Consider the following 21419-nt stretch of genomic DNA (forward strand, 5'->3'; position numbering starts at 1 on the left):
AAACACATACTACTTATTTTTATAAGTCCTATTCAAAAAGGTTTAAAATAAATACCCTTAATATATCCAAATAGAATGAAAGACTTCCTACATTCGAATAATTAAAATCCAGATTTTAAAACGGCTTCTAACCTCTGTTACTTGTACTTAATAGCTTTACTGCAAGGAAATACCAAATATTGCTAATTGTTTACATATAATGAGGAGAATAATTACATGCACCAACTTCAATAATGGAATGTGCAAAAATCTATCAGCCATCATTATTGGAAGTTATTAGACATGACAAGCAAATGACAGGCAATTCCTCAGATTTATTTCCTCATAGCACTTAATGCTATTAATTTAAAGAAGGTCGTTAGCCAAGAGCTTTACAAAATAAAATCTCTGTGCCAATTAACTGCTGTCAGCATCGATTTTAGATTATTTATTAGCAAAAGCAATTAGCTTGCTGCAAATGCAGTGAAAACTCACTAACTGGGAGAACAGCCATGGAATTTGTTCAAATGATTTTAAAAGATAACCCTCACCTCTTTGTTACTTAGATCCAAACAACTTTAGCAGAAAAAACTGAATACAGAATTTAAGTAAAAATTTTACTGAGTTCTATGTTCACACTAGGAACTACAATTAAATAACTTCATTATTGTAACATTTTATTTACCATTCACTCAAGTCACTTCATAGCTTAATACATGGGTTTAACTTAAAATATAATCGCTAGTAAAGTATCACTAGTGGTTATGGCCCAACATCAAAAAAAGTTGAACTTTAGTACAAGACAGTCATAGTTATGACAAATTACCTAATGTGAAGGATAAAACACTTTTGTAAAAATTGGAACAGAACATTTTCTTTCTCAGTGACCACTGATAGCCACTTAGATTCATTAAATGTTATATTCATTCCAAAGGAGATTTATTTTAAAATGCAACCCAGAGCACATTTACTGAGTTAAAAATATGCTGCCACAATAGCTGTTAACAGATTCCTCATTAAATGTTCAATTCAACATTTAAGAAGTTAGGTACTTAGATGAATGATTTATTAGACTTGCTTTGGTTTAGTGAAACTAAAATATTTTCCTAATTATTTCAAAATTATGATAAATTCTCAGAATAAGCAAGTTGACTTTTCTGATGTAAAGGAGCTGTTTATATATCACTTTAGAGTTAGAAAAAGAAAAAACTACGAATGGAGGTAGAAAGAGGGCATAATAAAATATATCCCCAAATCAACATAATCTACATGGAATATCAAATAACCAAATCCCTGTACTCTACACATTAGACTTTTGATGTTTTATATCAGTGTTGTGCAATAAAACTTTATGTAAAGATGCAAATCGTCTATATCAGCATAACAGTAGCCACAAAGCCCTATGTAATAAATGAGCACTTAAAATGCTGCTTGTGCAACTGAAGAACTGAACTGTAGTTTGTTTTGTTTTGTTTCGTTTTAGATGGAGTCTCACTCTGTGGCCCAGGCTAGAGTGCAGTGATACAATTTTGGCTCACTGCAGCCTCCACCTCCCAGGTTCAAGTGATTCTCTGCCTCAGCCTCCCGAGTAGCCGGGATTACAGGTACACGCCACCACATCCGGCTAATTTTTGTATTTTTAGTAGTAATGAGGTTTCGCCATGTTGGCCTGGCTGGTCTCGAACTCTTGGCCTCAAATGATCCACCAGCCTCAGCCTCCCAAAGTGCTAGGATTACAGGTGTAAGCCACTGCACCCTCCCTGTAGTTTTATTTCATTTTAAATAATGTAAATGTAAATAGTCATACTGATTTGGACAGATATCTCTAGATTAAAACTACTACTAGGTTTAAAAAGATTAAACTGTGATCTTTAAACCAACACACAAAACTCCAAACCAAAATGCTAATTTTTCATATGATTACATTCCTGGTAGATTATTCGGCAAGTATTCAAGTGTATCTGTGTTTTTATTTACATTAAATAAAATCATTTTTTAATACTAAAAGATACAAATCTATTTCCCTTCTTTTGCATTTACTTCTAGCAAAATATTTTCACATAATAGCTTAACTAACACACATTCATACAACATTTAAGTGAATAATATGTTTTAAATAAACAGACACTCTTCAGTGGAAAGAACGTGAACTTGAAGCTTCAAAGTGAGAAAAGATCTGGGTTCAATGCACATTTCCATTCTTAGGAAGACTGTCAGCATGTTTGTCAGTCTCAGTTTCTCCTCTGCATAGATATTTTAATACTTTCTTCACAGCACTACTGTGCAGTTTTTTAAAAATGTAATGTAGGAGAAAGGGTCCACAACAGTGCATAAAACATTAACATAATTTTCAATGACACCTCAATTATTCAAAATGGGCCTAAAACAATTTTCAAAAACTCAACAGATTAACCTCAAGATTCAGGAACAAGAAACTAGAATTCTTGAGAATTATCGAGAATTCTCTAAATCAAGATTGTCCAATCCTCGGCCAAAGGCCACATGTGGCCCAGGAGAGCTTTGAACGCAGACTAACACAAATTCATAAACTTTAAAACATTATAACTTCTTTCACAATTTTTTATTTTTGAGCTCATCAGCTATTGTTAATGCTAGTGTATTTTATTTGTGGCCCAATACAATTCTTCTTCTTCCGATATGATATGCCCAGGAAAACCAAAAGATTGAATACCCCTGCCCTAAAACATAAATTACTCTGTATTTTTAATAAGTTTGCATTTTAAACATAATGAGTGATATAACAAAGAATGAATCATTTTTCTGTAATATGGTGGTACTAAAAGTTTTAGGAGTTTTTTTATTTTAAAAGATAGAACATAAATACATTATTATATTACATGATAACATTATTGTGAAATCATTTCTTTTGATATAGCCATTTCATCTTGGAAAACATTAAAAGAAGGGCACACTAGCACAAAATAAATGTCAAAAGAAAAACTTTTTAAGTTTTGAAAGACAATTCTACAAATACTTAATACTGAAATTATCATTCTTGAAATAGACTCTTAAAACACACAAAGCATTAATTTCCCTATCCAATATTTATTGATGACAAATATTCCAGATGTAAGAAAACTTTCTTTCATTTTGCAATGACTTTGCAATTCAGAGTATTAGGGAGCATGTTATACCATATAAACTCGTCCTTTTATCATGCTGAAAATACTTTCTCATTACCCTGATTTGGGGTTTGCTGTTGAAAGTGATTATGTTTTTACTAATTCAGATGTTACATCATTTTCTGTTTTCATATAAGAATATTCCACAATAATAGTCACATCTTTCTTCTTTGCATTTTCTTCTGTTACTGTGTAGCCTAAAGTGAATATTCAAATACTGGGAAAAGCCAGAAAATATTGCTGGGTAATATAAAAATGTAACATTTGAAGCCACTATAAGGTTAAGAGCTTTATAAAGAATAAAAGCTAAAATTGCCAATTTAAGGACTTCTTTTGCTTCCAAAACTTATTTTACGGAATAACATGCATAGGATTTGTACAAAGCATACTTTATACATTTATAAATTATAGTAGGTATATAAACATTAATATTTACAAGAATGACTCACCATTAATAAGAGAGGGCCATAAAAGCACACTTATAACATGCCCACAAGAATGATTAGATTGTACCACTTCTAGATATTTCTGTACTGTTCCCAGAAATGTCAACATTAACCTATAACTCGGCATGTCAGAATTTCTAGCTCTTGCTTTCAGCTAACATCAGTGGATTCCTTTGAACTAGTAACATCTGTAGTTGATTGTTAAGCTTTAATTCTCAGGGAACTGTAACACTTTTCCTCAAGTGATTTTTCTCAGGATTCAGAAAAACATAAATTTCCCGAAGAATGCTAGAAATTACCATACAGGACTACCATTCTGAAAAAAGCAAAAAATTTTCATGAAGCCACTTAAAGAGGTAATCTTGACTCATGTATTTTGATACAGCTTGACTTTTGAACTGTTTTGAAGGAATGTTCATAGATGCAGAGGGATTATCTGCTTGCACAGATTACTCCATGATCATTAAAAACTAAAGTTTTATTAAAGGACCACAAAATATGTGAGTGGTAAAATGCACACATCTAGACTTGAGAATTTTTTAGCTAACTAAAGATTACTTCCTAACTTTTTATTAATAAGTAAATACACTAAGTTCTTAAAACATTAAGATGCTACATTTTCCTAATTTAAGTTTTTAATCAATTGATAATTCATATCTGCCATTACAAATTACAATTTTATGAATTTCAAATTACATTACAAATCTATTCAGATTAAAGGGATGCATCCCCAAGGAAACCACTTTTAATAAAATATCAAGTAGTAAATATAACTTGTATAATTTTGTTAATGAAAGAGAAGGTTAGGACTTACATAGTTTTAGATTGACAAGAGTTCTTTTTCCCGTAGTCATTTCAGCAATAAAAGTATTTTTAAAACTATAAATGTAGTATTTAAACCTAAACATCAATGAACAAGATCAGTTTTGATTATGTTTAGCTTCTGCCTCCCACTACTAACATGATCATTAGTTAGCATTTTGCTCCTTACTAAAGATAGGTATTACTCCTTAATACCTACCTTTCCAAAGTGTAAAAGCGGCCGGTGTGGTGGCTCACACCTGTAATCCCAGCACTCTGGGAGGCCGAGGTGGGTGGACCACCTGAGGTCAGGAGTTCGAGACCAGCCTAGCCAACATGGTGAAGCCCCATCCATACTAAAAATACAAAATTACCCCGGTAATTTTGCATGTAATCCCAGCTACTTGGGAAGCGGAGGCAGGAAAATCGCTTGAACGTGGCAGGCAGAGGTTGCAGTGAGCCGAGACCGCACCATTGCACTCCAGCCTGGGCAACAAGAGCAAAACTCCATCTCAAAAAAAAAAAAAAAACAAAGTGTAAAACTACTCAAAGTAGCTCTGTTAAGGGCTTGACCACAGTCTAGTTCCAGTAGCAAACAGTATTATAACCAAGTAAATGCAAATTGTGTTTAATTAATAAATGAGAGCCAACTTTTCTTTAGTCACACTGCAAGAGAAATGCTATACTGAATTATTAATACTGAGGCCTAATGAACCATTTAAACACACAGAGCTAGTGAATTCTGAACTTTCCCAACTGTTGTCAGACTTAAAATGGAACATCTTTTATGATGAGATTCCTTTAAAGGCTATTTAAAAAGTGGTAAATAGCTTGACTTGTCCTTTCCAAAATTTTCCAAGTCGGCTCTGTTACTCTATTGAAAGATTTTCCAAAATCATATATTCTTCAAGATCCTATTTTCTGGCCATGTGATGCCAGCGGCATTGGGCTGCTTCTCATCACTTAGGACTTTTTTCTTTTCTGCTTTTCTTTTGTCTTCCTCTTCATCTTTTCTACTTTAATACTTGGCCATTTTGGTATAAGCAGGACTTGTCTCTGATCACCAGTACCAGCTCTTCTTTTTATCTCATCAGCAAGCCAAACCAATCATATCACAACTTCTAAATCACTGAGACCATCAGTATTTCCTCACTTTGAATTTCTGGCTGCTCCATAATGTGCAGAATAGCAGAAACATAATACTAAGAGATTTCTGTGTTTCAATTTGGACCACCAAAATTGCCAATGCAATTTTGATATACTTCATAGTATACTGAATAAGGAGCAAACAAATAAAGCTAAGGAATCCTTTTAAAATTAAACCATTTCTCTTACTTTTCAGGTACTTAAAGTCCTTAAGACCAGTATCTTTTATAATCAATTCACAGAAAAATTTTTAACATTAATTTTAACCTTCATAATATTGGTTTCATAATTATTACTTGTTACATACTAGACTAAAATATATTGATCATTTGCACCTGACTAAATTTCACTAAATGCATTTCTATACAACATTAATACTATCAGCAGTTACCATTTTCATACTTCAAAAATAATCATATAAAAAATAAGGAACTCTATGTCAAACACCAACTTCAATTCACTTATTACAGACTACTATATATCAACAGCTAGAGCTCCTCCTGTCTTACTCTTGGCCCTCTTTCCAACACATCCAAAGGGATGCATCAACTAGCCCCACAATAGATATCAATGTGATCAGAGTTACTGACGGAAAGTAGAAAACTCGGAAGAAAACAATTCTCTCTCTCTCCCCTATCTCTTCTTCAGTATTTTCATGTTGAATTTCTCTCTTACAACCAGTCTTCTTGATTCCCTTTCTTTCTTGGTGTTAAGAAAACCTGAGAACTGACTTGTAGAGATATTTGGTCCTTTTTTAGCTCTAATAAACAATCTGTGTATCCACCTTTTTACCCTCTCCGCATCATTTAGGCCTCCAATATGATTCATTTACTTATTTCTCGGCTTCCAACTGATAAAAATTCTCAGAATCTCGAAAGTCCTTCCAAACTACTTTTTCCTGTCAATCATTATTAACTAGCAAAAATATTCACAATTTCACTTCATCATTAAAATGCTATCTAAAAGCATACTTGCTCCTTGGAGAGTTATTAACTTATAACACATAAACATTAATTATTCAGTTCTTATTAGTTTAATATAAATTAATTTTAAATAAAAGTTAACTTACTATTTTTTTCCTCTGGGACTTTAAATCATCCAGTGCTTCATCTAGAAAACAAGATTCAAATCAAAGCTAAATCAAATATTAAGATACTTAGATATAAGAAAAAAATCATGCCAAATACAAACAGTAGCAAACACAAGAAAACCTTCTTATTTTAGGATTTCTCAAAACTTAACTGATGTGTAGAAACAAAAATTATCTCAATCTTCACCCACATATAGTTCATATTTTTGCCCGTATTATATATTACAAGCCATTTAGGGAAAAAAATTGACTTTACATAGCATAAAGCACCTTTCTAAACTGAAATATATATACATATTTTTTAATGTTTTCAGAAACATTACTTTCTATTATTTCTTTTTCAATACCCCACCTGCATTAATTTACAAAATCAGTATCAAATCTCTTTTTATACACTGGTAATAAAAATGTTCTCTTTGTTTATAAGGAAATAAGTACATGTTTTATTTAGTCAACCCCAAAACTATTAAGCACTACTTTTTAAAAAACCTTGAAAATCTATCATATTACATCTGAGAACGGACATGGAAAGGAATACTAATAACTTTTCAAAATTAAACATTTCTAAAATTTGCCTGCTTATATAGGTTGGCATGGTGGAACAGAAATAATCATCTCAGAGGAGATCTTTTATGAATGTCAATGTTTGATTTACAAATTTATTTAAGTTTCTAGTTTTTCTCTAGAAATATTTAACTAATATAAATTGAAACTATTCCATATGGAAAGAAGAACTTATGACTTGAATGTGTTATCAAATGGAATGTAAATAATTATTAATACTTAATTAAATTTATAAATAAAATTATTACTTCTTTTCACTGAAATTCTAGGTAACAAACACCTGAATACCAAATTCAAAGTACATCATTTATGTAAAAATTCAAAGAAAAACATATAAAAAAAGATTTCACTATAAAAATGTTTTACAAAATAGATTAAGTAGTCTTTAATGTGCTAGCTAACTTATTACTTTTTAAAAGGGGGCAAAATCTGCTAACATCTTTAAAGAAAACAGTAATTTTTTATTAGATAAGACCAAGCCAAATCTCCGTACTTTGATCCAGGGGTCAGCAAACTTATTCTGTAAAGAAAAAAGTATTTTGGGCTTTATGGGCCAAAAAGCAAAATCAGATCTGTATTTTTTGTGTTTTGAGACAGGATATTGCTCTGTCACCCAGGCTAGAGTGCAGTGGTGCGATCTCGGCTCACTATAACCTCTGCCTCCGGTGTTCAAGCAATTCTCGTGCCTCCACCTCCCAAGTAACTGGGATTAGGGGTGTGTGCCACCACATCAAGCTAATTTTTGTATTTTTAGTAGAGACAAGTTTTCACCATGTTGGCCAGGCTAGTCTCAAGCTCCTGATCTCAGGTGATCCACCTGCTTTGGCTTCCCAAAGTGCTGGATTAGAGGTATGAGCCACTGTGCCCAGCCTAAAAAGTACAAAATAAATACAAAATTTCCACAAAACTTTATTGACTAGATTCAAATACAGGTTGAGTATCTCTTATCTGAAATTCTTGGTGCTAGAAATGTTTCAGATTTCAGATTTTTTTGAATTCTCGAATATCTGCAGAATATACCCCAGCTGAGCATCCCAAATCCAAAAATCCAAAATCCAAAGTGCTCCAAGGACCATTTCCTTTGAGTATCACATTGGCACTCAAAAAAATTTTGGATTTAGGAGCATTTCAGATTTTGAATTTTCAGATTTGGAATGTTCAACCTACATAATAATTGAGTTCCATTTTTTGTAATATAAGTCTACCAGTAAAAAGAATGGAATACTTTGGGTGGGGGAGTGTTGAATAACATTTTGCTTAATTGAGGTTCAAAGCTAAGTGTTCTCTATCATCAAAACTGACTGCAAATGATAATCCATTAATGCTGATCTGTAATGAGATTTTACATATTTGATCTTTTAAAATGTCTTTTCACCCAGGTAATTACTGTCAAATACTGATATCAATCCACAAGCACATGATTTTAACTGAGCATATTCACTAGTTTGGAAGGCATTTATAAAATGCTATTAGATTCTTCTCTTGGCATTTGCCTTTTAGAATATTATTACATTGAAAGTTAATCACTTCCAATCAAAGACTGAAGCTCTTCAATTATACAGTGAAATGGATTTAGAAACATGAAAATTTCCTTTGCACTTGCATTGAGGTCTGAAAAATTCTACTGGAACTATAATTTCAGCTAAGATAATGTATTTGCTGCAAATTTGTGTAGGAATGGTGATCTTGCTTCTTGTTTTCATTGTTAAAGCACTTTTAAAAAGATTACTTGTCATTACAATGTTGTTTTCTAAATGACTTTACCACATTATAGGTTTTGCATATATACATTGTTTTGCCTTGCAATCTTAGGTTGGATTAATTAAGAACCACTATCAAGTCTGTAGCAAAAGCTAATTTCCAAAGCCAGTCAGTATTCAGACACAGTAGCTAAAGTTGGTTCTTCTCATTCAGAAGTATTTCAATCCAGATTCTGAGCTCAAAATATCACTATAAATCTTTACCACTGCTAAGCCATAAACTGCTGTGAGGCAATTCAAAATAGTCAGCCTCTATTCCTGATTAAAATTCACATAACTGACAATGGTTAAGTCCATGAAAGCAATGAAATTCCCTTTGGCACTACACAATGACAAACTCAAATATGTTCTGCAAAGTACCTGTTGTTGAATAATACAATGAAAAACCACAGAATTTAAACACCTTAAAGTTTCAAGAGTGTTGTACAATGTGTACAACTAAGTCTTTTTCTGCTACATACATATTTTTACTACCAGTAGTTACAGTACATCTTAGCAGATTCCACTTCAGGTTGTAGTAAATTGCTGTTTTCTAAACTTCATTGAAAATATTCTCACCTAAAGTTGTTCTGCAAAACTTTTTATAGAGACTAATTCTTCAGTCACTTCAAGCTCAGTGTTGACAACTCAGACTACAACTGAGTGGTACTGATAACATTTGTCAACTCAACAACAGCCAAGGAAGATCACTTGAAATCATTTGCCTTGTTCTTTAACAGACTACTCATGTTTGTTTTTCTGAATTTTCTCAATTCTTTAGGCAACTGTTCTTGCTGAAACGTTACTAGTCTTAAGTTTATGTTCCCTGAGCACATTTCTTCTGCTGCAGCAAACAACTTAATTAACTCATCATTGGTAATGGCTTTCTTTCTTCACAAACAAGTCACTCAGAAACTTCCTTTGGCTAAAGCCCCATTTTCCCTTTTAGTTTTATGAAGAAATTCTGCAATAATATATTCTATTTAAAATTTTCTAATTTTTGTGTCCATTGCTTTCTGCAAGCTGGGAATATGATGTATAGTTAGTATGGTAACATCAATACATATTGTACTATTTTAGCACAGCTATAACATCATTGCATAAAAAGTAGAATGCTTTACATTTTAACAACAAAATAGTCCACATTCATTACATACTAAAAGTGCAACATTCAAGTTCACTTTTCTCTTCTGGTTTTTACATGATGGCTTTGCATGGTTAATAAAAATAAATTGTCACAGTACAACAATACATGTGACACTTTAAAAATGCTGTCAAGTTATAACTGCATTGGTCATACAGCAATCTGAAATGATGAAATGATTAGTCCTATAAGTGCCTGAAATGATGAAACGATTAGTACTACAAGTGCCTGATGAAAGCACCACGTACAGTCTGTCACGGATACTCAATTCTGCCATTATAGGATGAAAGCAGCTAAAGACAGCAAGACTATGTTCCAATAAAAGATGAAATTAGAATTTCATGTAAATTTTACATGTCAAAATATTATTCATTTTAATACTGCAATAATTAAAAAATATAAAAGCCAATCATGAGCTGTACAAAGCAGTGAGCAAAAGTTGGCTTACAGCCTGCAGCTGCCAATCCCTGCTTTAATTTATACAGGGTCCAACCTGCAAAACAAAAGAACTAAAACTAATCGAGTACAAAAACAAGGACTGGACCAATAGTTTCAGGCTTAAAAAAATACTATGTGACTGCAAGACAATCTTCTATAAAGTTGATTTTAAACATACATGTAATACCTATTCAAATGAATCAGTACAATTAAAAACAAAAAGAACCTCTGAAATATATTTTAAAGCAAAAAAAAAAATCCCCTTTAATAACCACATCCAGATCTGCCTATTATATGTTAAAAATATTCATATATTTGATTTCCTTAAAGAAGTGTTCCAGAAGACTCTTGAAAAGGGTTTCTTATATTTTTTTACTATCTTGCTATTCCTTGAAGCCAGAAAGCTATTTGCTTTAAAATTCTCCTATTCTTCCACCATCTGCTGTATTACTATCACCAAAAACAGTATCAGAAGCTTAAATTTCCTTAATCTGATAAAAAGTATTAACATTTTTTTAAAACTACAGCAAACATCATACTTAATGGTAAAAGCTTTTTCCATTAAAATCAGGAACTAGACAAGGACACTTGCTATTCCCACTTCAAGTGAATATTGTACTGGGTCCTAACCCATTTACTCAAGAAAAATAAAAGAAGAATCAGTGCCACTAGCTCACATTTGTTTAACACTTCCCAATTTTTATATGCTTTCATATATAGTTACATTTACTACTTTTAACAGTGCTACCAAAACTAACATTTCTGTTTTCATTTTATTTTTTGTGGGTACATAGTGGCTGTATATATTTATGAGGTACATGAGATGTTTTGATACGGCATACAATGTGAAATATGAAATAAGCACCTCATGAAGAATGAGGTATCCATCCCCTCAAGCATTTATCCATTGAACTGCAAACAATCCATTTACACTCTTTAACTTATTTTAAAATGTACAGTTATTATTGGCTATAGTCACCCTATTGTGCTATCAAATACTAGGTCTTACTCATTCTTTCTGTTTCCATTTTATAAATTAAGAAGCTGTAAGGTTTAACTGGGCACGGTGGCTCATGCCTGTAATCCCAGTACTTTGGGAGGCTGAGGTGGGCGGATCACTTGAAGTCAGGAGTTAGAGACCAGTTTAGCCAACACGGTGAAACCCCAGCTCTACTAAAAATACATAAAAATTAGCTGGGCATGGTAGCAGGTGCCTATAATCCCAGCTACTTGGGAGACTGAAGCAGAAGAATTTCTTGAACCCACAAGGTGGAGATTACAGTGAGCTGAGATCATGCTACTGCACTCCAGCCTGGGCAATGGAGTGAGACCCCATCTCAAAAAAAAAAAAAAAAGAAAGAAAAGAAAGAAAAAGAAAAAAGAATCTGTAAGGTTCAGGGAAATTGTAGTACAGAAAGATGCTGAGTGTGCCTGGAGCAAAAGTGAATAAAGGAGAGTGAAAGATGAGGTTGGAGAAACAGGAATAAGCTAGAAAGTCGGTAAGAATTCAGATTTCACTCTGGTTGCATTGGGAAGCTATTAGAGAATTTTAAGCAAAGGACCCAAAGGTCTGATGTATACCTTAAAAACAGACTAGTGAGAAGGCAGTTGTACAACCAAAAGATGATAATTCATTAGAACAGCAGTAGTAAAGAAGGTGAGAACTGGTCAGATTCAAGATAATTTTGGCGGTAAAGATTATATGACTTGCCAGTAACATGACTGAATATGAAAGAAGATCAAAAATGGCTCCTAGATTTTTGGTCTTGTGATGGTTAATTTGATTAAGCCATACAGCGTATCCAGATAATTGGTCAAACATTCTGGGTGTCTGTGAGGCTGTTTTGGGGTAAGATTAGCATTTTAATCCATAGACTGAGTAAAGCAGATTGCTCTCCTTAATGAAGTGGCCCTCATCCAATCAACTGAAGGCCTGAACAGAACAAAAAGTTTGTTCCTCCCTCCACTGAGTGTGAACACCCTATGTCTGACTCCCTTGAGCAAAGACATCTATCTTTTCCTGCCTTCAGACTCAAGCTGAAACATCAGCTCTTCCTAGGTCTTGAACCTGCTAGCTTTCAAACTAGAACTTACACTTAGTGGCTCTCTTCGTTCTCAGGCCTTCAGACTTAGACTGGAACTAAACCATTGGCCTTCCTGGGTCTCCAGCTTGCTAACTGCAGATCTTGAGACTTCTCAGTCTCCACAATTGCATAAGCCAATTCCTCATAATATTTCCTATTGGTTCTGTTTCTCTGGAGAACCGTAACTAAAACAAGTTTTAACTACTCATCATCTAGGGTAAGCATTTACCAAGATGGAGAAGACAAAGGGAAGAGCAGATATGAGTGGGAATAAAGGGGAGGAGCAATATTAATTCTCTTTTGGTCATTTTACTCATGAGATGCCTACTACACTCCTAAGTGGAAATGTCAATTACATAGTTAGCTATACAAGTCTATAGCTGAAGGGAAGAGTCTGGACTAAGGATTAAGATTTGGGAATCATTAACAAATAGACAATATTTAAATCTGTGGAAGTGAATAAAATCATCTAGAGATGCACTGTCTAATGTATTAATAGTAGCCAGTAGCCACATGGGGCTATTTAAATTTAGGCTATTTAAAATTCAGTTCTTCATTTACATTAGCCTAATTTCAAGTGCTCAACAGTCACAAATGGCTAGCAGATACCATATTGAACAGTACATACAGATTATGCTCATCATCATAGAAGGTTCTACTAGCACAGACTCAAACAAGTTATCAAAAAAAGTCAAAGGCAGAATTCTAGTAGAAGAAGTAAAGCAAATAAAACTAAAAAGAAATGACCAGTGAAGTGTCGTCAAAGAAGCTTAAGAGATCAAGTTGGATGAGAAAAGAGAATTGATTACTAGTTTTGACAAGACATAATTAATGAGTGACCTTGAAATGAGCCACTGCAGTAAAAAAATGGTAGAAACAAAACCTAAATAACGTATACTGAGAAGGAATAAGTGGGGGGAAAAGAGGAGATACCAACTATAAACAATTTTTTTAGAAATTTTGTTTTGAACAAGAAAGAGAAATTGGTGGTAGCTTAACAGAAATGCAAGGTCAGGGGAGGTTCCCCACCCCCCCCAATAGTCATACTGAGGCAGGATTATATACCAATAGGAATAAAATAAAAAATGATGCAAAAGAGATGATAACTACAGGAGATAAGTATAAGAGCAAAGCTCTAGAGATAGCCAAATATTTAGAATCCAGAGCATAAATGACAGTTAGCCATAGATAAGATCAAGGCCAGTCTTTCAAAATACAATGAAGGATGAAACCATAATGAGTACAGATAGAGCTAACTTGATATACAGTCAGCCCTCCATGTGGATGAGTTCAGCACTCATAACAATTAAATCAACCATGGATCAAAAATATTCAGAAAAAAATAACAATACAACAATAAAAAAAATACAAATTTAAAAGTAATACAGTATAGCAACTATTTCATAGCATTTACATTATATTACAGATTACAAGTAATCTACAAATGATTTAAAGTATGGGGAGGATGTGTAGGTTACATCCAAATTCTATACTATTTTTATTCTTGGGGGTCCTGGGACCAATCCCTCACAGATACTGAAGGACAACTGCAGTTGGTGGTGTAGGTAGCTCTCATCTGTTTACATCTATTTTCTGTATAAAGTAAAACTATAGGTTAAGAGTGACCAGGTAGATTTTGTAGGGTTTTTTTTTGTTTGTGACTTTTGATTTTTTTTATTTGGTTGGCTGGTGGGTTTTAGTTTGGTTAGATTTGATTGTTGGTTTTTGGTAGGGAGGCAGGTATTAGTGATTTGAGCAGAAATGCAATAACAAACATCAAGCTGAAAGAGAAAATGAAAAAGATGAATTTACTGGAGAATTACAATAGAACCACAAAACAATTTTAAGTACATATTTGATATTTGCAATCATAGATTTAATGTAAGTCTGGTGAGGTAAGCATGTTATATGATTTTCCTCTAACAAGTTTAGCTGCTTCAATGAGATTAAACCTGTAAACGTATTTAATCAGAATACTGTTTTGCCAGTCATTGATTAGGCATATAATCATATTTAAAGATGGTAGGCTTTCACAGATAAGTAGGACAAGAAGGAGGAGCAAAAGGGTCAAGAGTGTCAGCAAGGAAACAGTCACTGGGGTTGATTATAGGACCTAATGTGAGCAGAAAAGAAGAGAGGTCAGGAGTGAGGAGGGCAATTTGAAAGCCATATATTAATATTTGTAAAAACTTTATTTGGATCCTTAGTCAAACAAACAAAATTTTTTAAAAGCAAATGATACTTATGAGACAACTGAAAAGTATTTTTATATTTAATATTTTATGATATTAAGAATTCTTTTGTAGGTATGAAAATGGAAAGATACATTTGGGATATACTTCAAAATAATGTATGGGGTAAAAATATGGGTTGAGGTAAAATAAAACAAGACTCTATAACAAACTAAGTTTTCCATAAAGATTAATTTAACAAATATAAATTCTCTTTTTTTAAAAATGTTTGTTTCAGCTGGGTGCTGTGGCTCACACCTGCAATCCTAGCACTTTGGGAGGCTGAGGCAGGTGGACTGCCTGAGCTCAGGTGTTTGAGACCGGTCTGAACAACATGGTGAAACACCGTCTCTATAAAAATACAAATTAGCTGCGTGTGATGGCACATGCCTGTAATCCCAGCTACTCCAGAGGCTGAGGCACGAGAATCGCTTGACCCAGGAGGTAAAGGCTGCAGTTAGCCGAGATGGTGACACTGCACTCCAGCCTGGGCAACAGGCTCTTTCCATCCCCCTTACTCTGTCTCAAAAAAAAAAAAAAAATGTTTGTTTTGTGTAAAAAAAAACATCTAAATGAACAAGACGGAAATAACACAAATTAAAAACAGAACCATCTTGATCATTTATAACCTTTCTCATGATTTATAATAACTCTTCAATATTTACTACATTATCATTCCAATATATTATTTTACAATTTGTCTTACCAGTACACTCTAAGATAGGTATTTTTTAAAGTATTTATTAAAAATTGAAATTAAACTTACTATTTCTCTCTGTTCTCTTGGAAAAGAAGAAAATAAGTACTGTTCTTATGCTCCAGATGCTAAAGGGGAAGCAAAATTAAGAAACAAAAACCATCATTAGAAAAAGTGAATTAGAAGCCATGTAAAACGAAAACATGTATTTCAAATTAGAGTTAAGTACATTGTTTCCTTTTATATAGAAAATCAAAAAGCACTTCTTTCTGCCAGAGAACTTTAGAAACTGTGCTTTCAAAGAAAGAGTTCTCAACCTAAAGTCCACAGACCTTCTGATGATCCCCTTAAACTGCAAAATTACCTTAGTGTGCATAAGTGCATTTCTCTGGAAAGACCATTGCTATCATTCAATCTGAAATCTACACACCCCCCAAATGATTGAGAACAGTATTAGAATCCCTTTTTACCAAGCAAGCATCAGTTCCAAAAACTTAATTTGTCTATTCTGACACATTAAGGAAAAATGCTTTTACAAATGTAAGAGCATAATACAAATGTTAGTTGCTACTCCTTCCCTATTATTTAACATTAGAGGACAGTCTCTACTCTAAGAGATTAAGCTATCGGGGAAAAATAAACAAAAACCTTACCCTCCTTCGAAATACTTTACAAGGATAATTCTTTAGGCCTTGCATTAGTAAGACATCAAATGAATTAAGAGAATTAAACTAAATGAATAATCGTCATTGCAAACTTGTCAGGGTCATCTCTTAAATTCAATGTAAACATAGCAAAATACTTAATTCTCCATAGAACATGGCAGAAATAATTACATAAGACTGGGCATAGTGGCTCACGTCTGTAATCCCAGCACTTTGGGAGGCCAAAGCAGGTGGATTTCCTGAGATCAGACGTTTGAGACCAGCCAAGCCAACATGGTGAAACCCCATCTCTACCAAACATACAAAAATTAGCCAGGAGTGGTGGCACATGCCTATAGTCCCAGCTACTCAAGAGGCTGAGGCAGGAGAATCACTTGAACGCAGGAGGGGGAGGTTGCAGTGAGTCAAGATCAAGCCACTGCACTCCAGCCTGGGCGACAGAAATAAGTATATAAACATTATTCATCATCTTAAAAAATACATTGTATCTCTTTTAAAAAGAATCCACTGTACTGGAAATAAATTCAGAAGTATGAAAATTAGTCCTTCATTCTGAAATATAGCATTGCTATTTTGGGGAGTCAACCTGCAAGTAGTCGCCAGTGACCCGTCTCTTGGTATTCACACCATTATGTAGTCCTCTCTCACCAGTGTTGGTCTGTGCATGGCAGAGTGATAGTATATCACTTCAAGATTAAGTTATAAAGGACTACAGCTTCCACTTTGGGCCTCCTCTTTCACTTCTCTCTCTTGGATTAGTAGCTGTCATGATATGAGAACAGTCAGAGAAGTCTATGAAAAGGTCCATGCAGTGAGGAAGAAAGGTCTGTGGTAAACACTCAGCAAAGAACTGATGCCTGCTAACAGCTGCCTGTGTGGATTTAGAGGTAGATTAGGAAAAAATCAGCCAAAATGAGTTAAGAACACACCAGATATCTTATTGGGATCTGAATTCAGAACCCATTTTGGTGGCAAGACAACTGTCTTTGGCATGATTTATAAATCCTTGGATTATACAAAGAAAAAGGAAACTAAACATAGGCTTGCCAAACAAACACCCTATATGAAAAGAAAAAGACCTCAAGGAAACAGCAAAAGGAACACAAGAACAGAATGAAGAAAGTCAGAGGGATTGCAAATACCATTGCTAATGATGGCAAAAAGAAATAAAATATCTAGCAGTGAGCTGGAGTTTGGATAACAGCAGAGGGGTTAAAGATCTGCAATGACTTTATCTACAGTGATTGTGTGGATTTAGTTAAGCCTTGAGATGACTGTGGACCCTACTAACAGCTTAACTGCAATTTATGTAAGAACAAAACATCCTGAGACAGGACTACCCAGCTAAGCTGCTCCTAATATTCCTGCCCCTCGAGAGCTGAGACATAATAAACACTTGCTGTTTTAAGCTACTAAGTTTTGGGGCAATTTGTCACACAGAAATAGATAATATGCTTTTTTTATATTGTGATGATTTATTTTTGTGACATGAAAACACCAAATAACTAGCACCAGATTCCTATATGGCACTTGGACAATTACCTAAAAGTACAAAAAACACCAAGCTTTGTCCTTATCAAGAGAAGGGAGATAAGAGAATAGGTTAAGCATAATGCTCATAACCCTCAAGAATCCTACAATAATAGAAAAGTCTCATATTACTTCTCCACTGCAAACCCGCTGATGTAGTAACAGGCTGGAAGAGAAGACTTTTAAAAATCATACAGAGAAAGAAAACAGGGGACAAAAAAATGGAATTGCAGAGATAGTAACTAGAATTCTGTAGGAAATGTATAAATATTCTTAGATGAGTAGATACGTTTTTTAAAGCATATATATTGTCAAAGTGTAAATACTACAAAAATTGAAATACACTCTCTTCAAAATAAAACTCAGTAAATACCCTCTGTGGACAAAAAACTCTTCCTCTGGTTTCTATCAGAATTCTTCCTGAATAACATGAGCTACCAAACAACAGACATTTCTATATGTCAAGTCTTCACAACTTGAAAAGGTAAAACATAGAGAATTTATTATTCTTTAGAGCTAAATAAAATGAAATTCTTTGTTTTGTTTTTCTGTAGAGAGAGGATCTCACCATGTTGCCCAAACTGGTCTTGAACTCCTGGCCTCAAGCGATCCTCCTGCCTCCCCCTCCCAAAGTGCTGGGATTATAGGCATGAACCATCATGCCTAGCCCTTTTGTATTTTTAAATAAAATTTAGAAAAAGAACTAAAGTACTTCAGGAATCTGTTTTAGTTAACCCAACAAAAGTTTTGCTCTCCAATAATTAAAAATGTATTAAAATATAGCATCAAGCTTTGTGAAGATAATGAAGATATTAAAGATACTATTACTGACATCTAGTAAGAGAATAGTGATATAAACTCCACTTCTCCCTTCTCTTCTTAAAAATAATCCAAATCAACAAGGACAACAAAATAAAAATGCAAACTCCTTCTCTGGTAAAACAGAGATATAACTAAAACTCAACCATCAGCATATGTGGAGGCACTCGCAAAAGCAATGGAGATTATTATACAAAGCCTCCAAAAAGTAGAAGCAAAACAAGAAAACTGCATACTTCACAAAGAGGTAGCAAGGTAAACTTTTCCTAGTGTACAACATAAAACCCATGTTTGCAACAATGAGAACAAGATGCACAGCTACAGCCAGAAACTCCTCGGTTTGGTTCCAATAAGAAAAGAGAGAAGGCAGAAATTAAAAAGAAATTATTCAGAAGTACCCTATTTACAAAGAGCATTCTGTTTCTATGTCAAGGGAGTTGGGGGCGAAGTTTTGTATTGTGAAAAAAAAAAAATGCCTAGCCCCATTGGCTGGAAAAGATAACAGCTAAACAAATTCACACACAAAATCCTGAATCATAAGGAAAGTTCTAGTTAGCCTGGAACACAGGAGGACATGCCTTTATACTCATACAAACTAGAAATAACTGACCCAAAGTAAATATACCACATAGTAAAAGGTTTTAATTAATTATAAAAACCAAAAGCAAAAAAAACAATTGTTTCAAAACAGACCAACTTCTTTCATATCAATAAATATTAAGTGGGCTAAACTCACTAAGGTAAAAGAAAAAGACCTTCACACTGTATCACTAGACAAAATCCAACTCTATAATGAAAATAGACAACACATCTAAAACGAAATGTCTTTTAGGGTTTAAAAATAAAACCATAGACGAAGGTATAGCAGGCAAATGCAAATAAAACAAGGTTTGTGGTCTTAAAACCCCAAAAGTTAAATTTAAAAAAAAAAATCTTTAAACTAGAAAACGGTCACTTTATACAGTTAAAAAAAAAAAAAAAAAGATGTGACTCCTTTCCAACAAATGGTGCTGGGGCAACTGAGCACATTCACAACACAAACAAAAAACAAAAACAAAACCACCTCGACCTGAACCTCAATTAACTCAAAATGGATTATGAACTTAAATGAAAAAATAAAAAAATAAAAAAATTAAGGCATAGAAAAAAACGTTAAGAGAAAACCTTCACAACCTGTAGCAAAGTAAAGTGTTCTCAGAATTGACAAGAAAAACACAATTAACAAAGGGAAAAACTGATAACTTGAACCTCATCAAAATTAAAAACTTTTGTTCTGCAAAAGACCCTATTAAGAGAATGAAAAGAAGCTAAAGACTGGGGGAAAAAAAAGTTGTAAACCATATATCCAATAAAGAACTTATCTATAATATATAAAGAACTTTCAAAACTCAACAGTAAAAAAAACCTAACAAGTCAATTAGAAAATTGGACAAAAGTCATGAATAAACATTTTGCTGAAAAAGATACATATAAATGGCAAATAAGCACATGAAACATCCTCAGCCATTAGGGAAATAAAAATGAAAACCAAAATGAAATATTGCTACATACCTACCAGAAAAGTCAAAACAGAAAATACTGATTAACACCAAATGCTGGCAAAGATGTAGAGAAACTAGATCACTCATACCTACCTAGTGGAAATGTAAAATGGTATAGCTACTCTGAAAAGAGTTTAGCAATTTCTTACAAAACTAAAATGTACTTACCATACATTACAGCATTTGCACCCTTGGGCATATAGCCCAGAGAAATAACTAATGTCCATATAAAAAAATCACACTGCCATGTGTGTAACTATGCAACAATCTTGCATGTTCTTTACATGTACCCCCAAACCTAAAATGCAATTAAAAAAAAAAAAACCTGTACACAAATATTCATTGCAGCCTTATTTGTAATAGCCAAGAACTGGAAACAACACAAATGTCCTTCGGCAGGTGAATGGTTAAACTATGGTACATTAATAACATGGAATACTACTCAGAGAAAGAAAGGAACTATATTGATATATTGAACAACTTGGATGGATCTCAAGAATATATTGAGTGAAAAAAGTCATTTCAAAAGGTTACATACTATGTGATTCTATTTTATAACATTCTTGAAATAACAAATTTGTGGAGATAGAAAACAGATTAATGGATGGCAGGGGTTAGGAATGGGGAAAGTGGAGGAAGATGTGTATGGCTATAAAGGAGTAGCAAAAAGGAGCCTTGAGGTGATGGAACAGATCTGGATCTGAATTGTGGGTGGTGACCCAAAGCTACAAGTGATAAAATTGCATAGAAATATAAAACCCACACAAATGAATTCATTTAAAACGGATGAAATCTGAATAAGCTCTGTGGATTGAAGCAATGACAATTTCTTGCCTGTGAAAATTTACTACAGTAGTTCTCCCTTATCCTCAGTGATATGTTCCAAGACCCCCAGTGGATGCCTAAAACTATGGATAAATACCAAATTCAACATACACTGTGTTTTTTCCTATAAATACTTACTATGTAGGTATAGGGATTTAATTTATAAATTAGGCATAGTATGAGATTAACAACAATAATAATAAAATAGAACAAGTATAACTATACTGCAATAAAAGTTATATGAATGTAGTCTCTCTTGAAAAACTAGTATTTTCAGACTGTGATTGACCACAGTTGACTGAAACTACAGAGGGCAAAACCATGGATAAAGGGGAAACTACTGTATACTCATGCAAGATGTTACAGTTGGGGGAGTCTAAATGAGGGTACATGCTATCTGCCTGTACATTTTGTTCTGCAACTTCCTGTTAACCTATAATTTTTTCAAAATTAAAACTTCTTTTAAAAGGATGTTTTTACTATGAAGATGTAACAGAAATACCCATGCAAAGAGCAAAGTATCAACATTCATAAAGC

The 21419-nt window shown here is 33.6% G+C and overlaps 1 protein-coding gene across 4 annotated transcripts in view; it reads right to left on the reverse strand.

Annotated features, from left to right (window-relative positions):
- Positions 1-21419, reverse strand: part of LNPK (lunapark, ER junction formation factor) — a 72909-nt gene that overhangs the window by 36106 nt on the left and 15384 nt on the right. For all 4 annotated transcript variants that reach the window (XM_012471922.3, XM_064373338.1, XM_064373340.1 and 1 more), the window contains 2 exons: positions 15572-15630; positions 6585-6625 (listed from right to left, as the gene is read on the reverse strand). In XM_012471922.3, coding sequence (XP_012327345.3) covers positions 6585-6625; positions 15572-15630 — 100 coding nt within the window. The remainder of the gene's footprint in view (positions 1-6584; positions 6626-15571; positions 15631-21419) is intronic.

This window comes from Aotus nancymaae, unplaced genomic scaffold, assembly GCF_030222135.1.
Source record: "Aotus nancymaae isolate 86718 unplaced genomic scaffold, 86718_ANA_hifiasm-v0.15.2.pri h1tg000008l, whole genome shotgun sequence".
NCBI lineage: Eukaryota > Metazoa > Chordata > Mammalia > Primates > Aotidae > Aotus > Aotus nancymaae.